The sequence below is a fragment of the Arachis stenosperma genome, chromosome 2, assembly GCF_014773155.1.
Source record: "Arachis stenosperma cultivar V10309 chromosome 2, arast.V10309.gnm1.PFL2, whole genome shotgun sequence".
Lineage (NCBI taxonomy): Eukaryota > Viridiplantae > Streptophyta > Magnoliopsida > Fabales > Fabaceae > Arachis > Arachis stenosperma.
In genome coordinates this window covers 15,578,858-15,587,657 of record NC_080378.1, presented here as the reverse complement: position 1 = coordinate 15,587,657, position 8,800 = coordinate 15,578,858, and the positions used below count along the sequence as shown (strand labels likewise).

Sequence of the window (8,800 nt, the reverse complement as noted above, 5' to 3'; positions counted from 1 at the left end):
AAAAGCTTTCTTAAAAATATATAAGAAACATTTTAACTAAAATTTCAGTCCTCACAAAATTAAAAATTATAATTTAGTCCCTGCGTCCGCGGGACCAAATCCATTTACTTTTTTAAAAATATTTGAACCAAAGCGACATCAAAAAATTTAAAATTCTATAGGGACTAAAATCATAATAAATCACTCATTTTACACCAAAAACGGTTTTCTTAGGGCCTTAAATTATTAATAAAATAATTCACTTTATAATAATAAAGTTTATATATAATTATAATTTAACCCCAACATTCAGGTGTTAATCTGTGGTCCCTTTTGGGGTCTTGGCAATAGTTATAAACCATATGGTGTCTTTGGACCCACCTCATAGCCCAATATTGTTGCCTGGTCAAGCCACCGGACCTATATGGTGAGGCTGAGACTGGGTGGCACCACCGTGATGCATAGGCTGAGCAACCACTAGCCTTGAAATTTGTGTACCTTGCAACAAAAGGTTGGTACCTATAATCAGCTTTGTACTTGCCATCTTCAGTTGCCCATGATGATGCATCCCATATTGAACCATAAACCCACATTGGTCTTAGTGGAAATGTGTAAGCACTCTTTCTAGGGTACCTTCTTATTGGCACATCATCCACTAGGAATCTGATACATTATTATTGTTTAATTAATATAATAATAATGATGTTAGTTTAAAAAAAATGTATATATAATTATATAAACTTGTTAAATGGGAATTACTTATAATAAGGATTAATTAGTAGCACATGGCTAGCTACTAAAGTTAATTTTACAATAACTTTAATGAATGGTTTTAAAATAAACAAGTAGATTAGTAAATTAATGAGAAAAAATCAGCATACAATTAGCAAATGTGTATTTCAGTTTTAGTACATAAATTACTGCATATATAAGATGAAATTTAAATTTATCACACTTATTTAAATCAAAGATAGTTCATCAAATTGTTTTAACATGATTAAATATGTCAAATGCCTCTTTAGCTTTTTTTTCCTAAATTTCAGAGCAAATGAAATTATTTCCCTTTCATCTTTTAAAATATCATTAAAAAAATGATATACCAATGATGTGAATGACACATACATGTACACTACCAGAAATACGGGTATTACCAATGGCAAAATACCCACGAATAAAAAATAGTGGCAAATTATATGATCGTGATAATCACTTGCAACGTCTTGTATATCCGTGGCTAAATTTTGTGGATTTTTTCGACGGTTTTATTTGTTCGTGGCTAACTTGAGATGACTTTCCTCATTTACCACAGACCTAATAATCACCGTGACGAATTCAAACGATTTTCACTTCAAAATTTTGTCTTTAATTTGGCGTTTTTTTCCATCTCTTTCAAAATATTTTTATGCAGTTTATACTTTTTCTCAATTTTTATGCAGGCTTTTCCAATTCTCCAATTGTTAGTTTTTTCTCCCTTCTTTCTTTCTAGTACTGCCGCTGAAAAATTATACTCTGCCATATCTCCGAATCTTTTTTTTTATTTTTCTTTCTTGATTTAAAAGTAATTTTTTTGTGTGGTTGTGTTGTTCATTACTTTATAAAAATCATATTGTAACATAATAAAAAAAACTAATTCATATACATACAATTTTACTATTTATATTTTTTAGTTGTCACTTTTTTTATTCGTATTCTTTCTGGCCAAATACAGTTTCAGTGTTCAATTTCACATTATGCATTAATTTAGAGACTTTAGTAATAAAATAAAATGATTCAATTAAAAATGAATGTTAAAATTATAAAAAGTGTATCAAAAGAGTACAAAAAAAAGTACATATTTATCTTTAATAAAATAACTTTAGCTAATTCTAAAAAATAAAAAATATTAACTATGATTGATTGGAATAATAACTAATTTAATTACTCACTATTAATTTAGTGCAATATTAATGAACAAAGTTCTAACTCTTAAAATTCAGAATATTAGTTTTATAACTATATTTTATTATTCTATCTATTTATTAACATTTTATTAATTTAATAAAAAAATAAAATAAAATAAACTTTATGGAAGTTCATTTTTTAACTATGTACAACATTTTTATTCTTTTTTAATTCAAAGGTATCAAATTTTTAAGTTTTAAGTTTATTTATTTTAATTTTTATTGATGTCATTTTTTTTAAATCCAACGGGTCAAAATTCTAAATTCTAATTTGTATATAAAATTTTTAAAATATAATTTAAAGTTATAAAATTTACAATTTAATATTTTTATTAAAATTAAATTTTATTCTAAATTAAAAATGATAGTTACTTCACTAAACAAAATTCAAATTAACATTTATAATAAGATAAATGAAATTTTTAGCGGTAATGTTAAATGTAACTAGTAGCCCACTCACCCAGTTTTTACGATAACTTCCTCACACTATTTTTTTCTCCAAATTCCCTATTTGTTAGCTCCTGTAATTGATTCAAGTTTGATAACATGCAACCAACCCCTCTCGCTAATAACATTCTCTTCAGTTTCTCCAAATCCGTAATTTCTTAGCTCCTGCAACTAACCTTCAGAGTAAATCCATTATGCTCAATCCGTTCCTGTTTAAATTCTGAGTACGATCGCATTAGACATTTTGTGGAAGAGAAAGGACCATGATTTGTAGCAGTACGATCGCATTAGACATTTTGTGGAAGAGAAAGGACCATGATTTGCAGCAGTTCGAGTACCGTCAGTTCGAGTCGCCGAAGAAGCAAGCAAAATCGGTGGAATCCGATTCTACGGCAAATCGCGAAGAAGACTTGAAGGAACCCTAGGTTGCTTCATTGCACCTCCTTCACTGTCACTCTCTCTAGAGGTAGTGCTCTGAATCTTGCCTCTCTAAAATACTGGTCGATTTAAATTTTCTCTTCTTGTTGTTGGTGGAGATGAGTGCATTGTCTTGGATTTGCATGTTTTATTCATTTATCCTTTTGATGGTACAGAGAATGAATTTTTGGTATAAAGTATAATTTAAATGCATAAATATAATTATCTACTTAGTAGTACGTCCTAATTAACTTTAGTTTTCTTTTATATGCTAAAATTCCTAAAATCAACATTATTTTGGTAATGCTCATCGCCATAGCAAGGTAGCAAACAAGAGTTATTATTTACATTTCTTATCATTTCTTGTGTTTCTTACTTTTGAGTCTAACTTTATGCATTTAGTTTTGTATATTCTAAACCACTTCATAAGAAGAAGTTCCACCATTTAGATCACTATGGTAGTATCCATTCTTCAAACATGTAATTTTTTATATACCTAACTTTTTTAAGAGCCTAATCTTTGTGAATATTTCTTTTTATATGAGTGTTATTTTGTGATCATAACAATGTTAATCAGTGTAGATCAAACTATCTCAAACGAGAGAGATTTTAGTTTGATGTATGAAGAAGAAGGAATTTTCAAGAATGGTAAGAAGCATTCTATACGTTGATCAATAGAAATGAGGTGGCAGTAAAAAAACTTCTTAAAAAATTGTAAGGATACTTTATTTGATTTGCTTCTTTCAACCTTTCTTTCATTATAACACTAGATAGTAGTTGAGACTGTTTTCTTTCAATTATTAAAGCGAAGTTGTTGTGTGATTGAAATTTGAAATTATTTAATAAAGAATAAGAAAAGTGAATTCATAATTGAAGTGGAGGCTATAGGTCATGTTAGACATAAACATCTTATGTGCCTGCTTGGAGGGAGTTAACATGTATTTATTTTTAGCAAAGTAAATCATTTTAAGTTATTATCTATGCTCTCACAACTCCTGAGTACATAGTATCTATTTCTTTGTATTATCAATAGCATTTTTATTTGTTTTTGTTTCAATATTTAAGCTACTAATGGATGAATATGTGAACAATGGTAACTTAGTAATGGATGCATGTTGCCATGGAACAAGGGACACTTACCTGGAAGATCCGCATGCTCGATATGCTCGATAGTTACCTGGTAAGTTCAACTTTCTACTCTAAAATATTGATCTTGTTAATTGCTAATACATTTCTATTTTTATTTTTAAATTCTGTCTCTAAATGATTTTGATTGTAATCTGATATCTTACTTACTTACATGAAGCAATTGAATTGAAAATTGTTTAGCAGGGTATAAGTCTAGCAATATATAATATATTGATTGATGAGGAGTTTAATGATATGTTTTATGTTGTGAAAATGAAAACTCAGCTTTATTGGGTATGCATTTTTACTTTTTTTTTACATTAAACTATTATTTTAAATAATGTCTTGGAACATTTTTTTTTTCATGAATTAAGAGATAACACAATCTTATTTGAATGTTTTTGTAGGTACTCCAATGAAGACGTTAGAGATCTAATAATGATGCATTCTGATACTTGATTTTGTAATAGTTTAAACTCATTTAGTTCAGGATATTTGCTTTTCAACATTATTACTTAAATTTCATATTTTTATTAATAAAAATTCTACTTATATGGATATGGCTATTTTTTTTTTAAATTTTATACGATATAATTTTGTACTAAATAGCATCTTTATTATATATATATATTTTTTAATTTATCTTTTATGATTAGCCACGGAAAAAACCATGGCTAAATAACCCACTAACATTAGCCACGGGCAAAATTGTGGCAAAAAAACCCAGCCCACCAATATTAGCCACGGACAAAATTGTGGCAAAATTATACTTGTTAATTATATTGTTGTCATTTAGCCACAGTTTAGAGCGTTGCTAAAATAGTGAAAACCGTGGCTATTTAAATGTCTTCACGGGTCACAAAACCGTGGCTAACAGGCCAAAAACCGTGGCTAACTGAAAATGCGTCGCCCTTGTTAGCCACGGATACCCATTCGTTGTTAACGCTTCATTGCCACAGTTTTTCTTGATTTTAGCCACGGTTTTTTCCGTGGCTAATCACCGTGTTTCTGGTAGTGGTAGGATCCGAAAATAATTCTTTTTATAAAATATACTTTTTTTATTATGTTATATTTTTTCACGTATTTTTTTAAATTTTATTTAAAAAATGTATGATAAAATTACATTTTATAAAAAATAAAAAAAATTGTGAACAACCATTCCACGTGGAATCCAACCCTAATTATTATAGATACACTATATTATTGATTGGTTTATTCTTTCTATGCTTTCTCTTACACATATGCGTCAGCCTTAAGCAGAAAATGAAATGTGGCTATCATGTTTCTACTATATTCTCTATTGAAATAGGTCTCAAAAGTCAAAACAGTAATCTTGTTTTGACACTTGAAATGCTATACCTCTCATTACCACTGTGATTCTATTATTAACTAACAATGCATTGTTTTTTGGTTAATGAGCAATGGTTTTTAAAATACATTTTAATTGAGAGAAAATGACGTGACATTCTTATTCAAACTTAAATAAATAATAAATTGCAATTATTGAGTTGAAATATAACATACATTATTATTTCTATCTCACAGATTATTGTGACTATATTTTTTTATTGTTTTTTTTTGTTGTTTCGTTATCGTCCAATTCAACAGAAGAAGAATTAATTCATCGTGAATTTAAATTTTATTTAAAAGTTTACTACTGATTAATAGGTTATTACATGCAAAAAGTAGAATTCAAACATTCGACACTTACTTAAAATGACAAGTGAGTTGAATACTCGACCAATTTAAATTAATTAAAATTTATTTATTTTTAGTAGTCTAGAGTTTGAGCTCTATGACAAGGGAAACAAATATACTAGAGATATAGTTACTATTTTAAATTAAATGAAATTAGCGAAATTCTTAAAAATATAATTTAAACAACAATAATAAAGGCAATATATTTTAATATGGAATATTTGAAGGGTAGGACAAAACAAAGGAACTTTAATTTTGCTTAGAAAAATCTATTGTTTTTATATAATTTAATAAAAGAAAAAGAGTCACAAGAGGAACAGTGACTTACATGATTTCTTTAGGAGACCAAAGAATAGCATAGTGATGAAAATCTTTGGTAGGATCAAACCACAAATGGAACTTCATCTCTCTTCCTATAATCGTTCCATCCCCACTTCCTCTTATGTAAACATTTGTTTGTAAAGTATAAGGTTTTCCAAATGTGGTCCCAAGAAACTCTATGTCCACTTCATCATGGAACCCAGGGTGTGCTTCATTGTTAGAAAGCTGCAATATAATTAATTAATTAAGCTAGCTAAACATGATTAATAATGTACAAAGCTAATTCAAATTATTCATTTTGTAACTCAAATTAATTAATTTGATCATATGATGAAAGGATCCGCTAGGGAGACAATGGACTATTTGTACAATGTGTACAATGGCTATTGAATTTGAGTTATGAAATGAACATCCCCTATACTATTTAGAATAACCATCCGAGTACAAGGGATAATAAACATCTTTTCGAAAAATTATTTTAATTTTTGGGTTCACCAAAAATCGAACTCTTGACCTTTCGGATCTAACGCTTTAATACCATGTCATGATACCACTCATCCCAAAAGCTTCAGCTGATGGGAAAATGTAACACTAATAATTATATCTCTAATATTCCATAAACCTCCATTGTACACATTGTATAAATATTTCATTGGCTCCTCATACTTTCCCATGATGAAAATATTATACATAGAAAGCTGTTATAACTCCTGCAGTGTAGCCAGGGTGGAGCTTAATTGAAGCACCAAAGTAACCTGATCTAAATGGACGAACTGATTTGAATCCACTCCCTGTTAACCATAAAAAAGAGATACATTTCAATGATACATAGTAAATAGATTATTAACACATTTAATTAACCAATAAAATAATTTTCTTTGTTGGGAATACTTGTGTATTTACAATTTAAATAGGAGATTTGGTCATTTTATTACTCTCTATAATTTCATTAAATTTATAATTTAGATTTTTATACTTTTTTTTTAGTTAGATACACTACTTTTAATTTTGTAATTAAGTTCTTGCTAATATAAAAATATTATAATTAACAGAATATTTATCTACAAATTAAAGTATATATAGTTAAAAACCTAACTATATCTTTGATCACATATTTCTTGAGAGAAATATTCTATTAATTTTGAAAAAATTTAGGTACCAACATATTATCTACCAATTTATTGTCAACAATAATTAATTATTATATTTTAAATACATATATCAAGAGACACATCCAGAAAATATATCTAGAAAGACACTTCTATTAAACACAGCCATAAAAAAGATATTTTTATTAGACACATCCACAAAGACACTTCCACTAAATACAGTTATAAATAAGAGTTGACAGAAATTGGCAGAAATACTGTTGGTAACGTAACGAAATTGATTAATTTTAGTATTTTTTATACAAAAAAAAACTAATTACAAAATTAAAAGTAGTATAAGGACTCAATAAAAAAAATAAATAAAAAGACCTAATTAAAAATTTAATAAAATTATAAAAACTAACAGAATAACTAAATTTTAGTAGTACATTTAATACGGTTTCAAAAATATCTATATTTATTTTTTTTATATTTTTTCTGTAACATATATATATATATATATATATATATATATATATATATATATATATATGAACAATGCATTAAATGTGGTTAAAAAAAATATGTAAGTATATTATTTCTTATAAATATATATAAAAAATAATTTTATAGGCATTTTGAAAAGAAAAATTAAATAAGTATGTGATAATGTGTTGAGTAATGCTATATAGTAGATAGATAATGCATTTTAGCAAATTAAAATTAAACTAACCTGAGGTTCTATCAAGCCAAATTGTTAATGCATTATTGTTGTCAAGTGCTTGGTGTTGAGGACCCCAAAGGTTTCTAAATCCTTTGTAAAAGTTCATAGACCTGAATTTGTGACTTGGCCAGTATCCTGGTGAAGGAGGCCAATATCCACTGCTTGAATAACAAGGTTCCATAAACAGTGATGAAGAAATAGCAAAGAGAAATAATAGTAGAGCCTTCATCATCATATGAATGAATGAATTTGATGAAAGAAAAGAATGATGTATGTTGGTGATTCTGGTAAGTGTCTATAAATGCAGGTTTGTGTGAGTGTGAGAGTGAAAGAGAAAGACAGAGACTTATCAAGATCATGAACAACAGAGTATAGTAGTAGTACATTATTTTTATATAATAATAAAATAAATATGAGAATAATTAATGGGCCCCGTTCTAAAGAGAAAAAAAAAACTTGTGGTGAATTTGAGGAGGGATTATTGGATTAAAATACTAGCCAATTAATCATATTAATGATTAATTGAGGAATGGTGCATAGTCCAAATTGTAGAATGTTTTATTAATATTAAAAAAATACATACTAACAAATTAATATTTTTTATCAATATTTTAAACTAATACTTTATTTTAAAAATTTAAGATTTATAATTTAAAATTTTAGTAAAGAACATTTTTGTCCTGGTTTTTTTTTTTCGGATATTTTCGTCCCTAATCATTGAAAAATACTTTTAAGTTCCTGACATTCTTAAAAGCTCCATCCAAATGCCTCCGACTGACGTGACTTCCGTAATGCTTGTCACGCGTACGCGTCGCATGACAAACTTCTACGCGTACGAGCATTACGGGAGCCAGTTGGTCTGATGGAGGGACTGATCTATCCAATTTTTAAGAACATCAGAGATTTAAAAATATTTTTCAATGATCAAGAATAAAAATATCCGTAGAAAAAAAAGGTAAGAGACGAAAATATTCTTTACTCTTTAAAATTTAATAGTGACAAAAAAATATAAAGTTTATTGAATATGCACCACTATTAATGAAAATTGGTTTAACTTG

At 27.7% G+C, this 8,800-nt stretch overlaps 1 protein-coding gene across 1 annotated transcript; it reads right to left on the bottom strand.

Moving 5' to 3' along the window:
* Positions 1-275: 275 nt before the first annotated feature.
* Positions 276-7,985, bottom strand: LOC130962177 (probable xyloglucan endotransglucosylase/hydrolase protein 32). The gene is made up of 4 exons (XM_057888302.1): positions 7,752-7,985; positions 6,621-6,721; positions 5,938-6,155; positions 276-642 (listed from the first exon to the last, which is right to left on the bottom strand). The coding sequence occupies exons 1-4, from the start codon at positions 7,975-7,977 to the stop codon at positions 276-278; spliced, it is 912 nt and encodes a 303-aa protein (XP_057744285.1). The 5' UTR covers positions 7,978-7,985.
* Between the last annotated feature and the right edge of the window lie 815 nt (positions 7,986-8,800).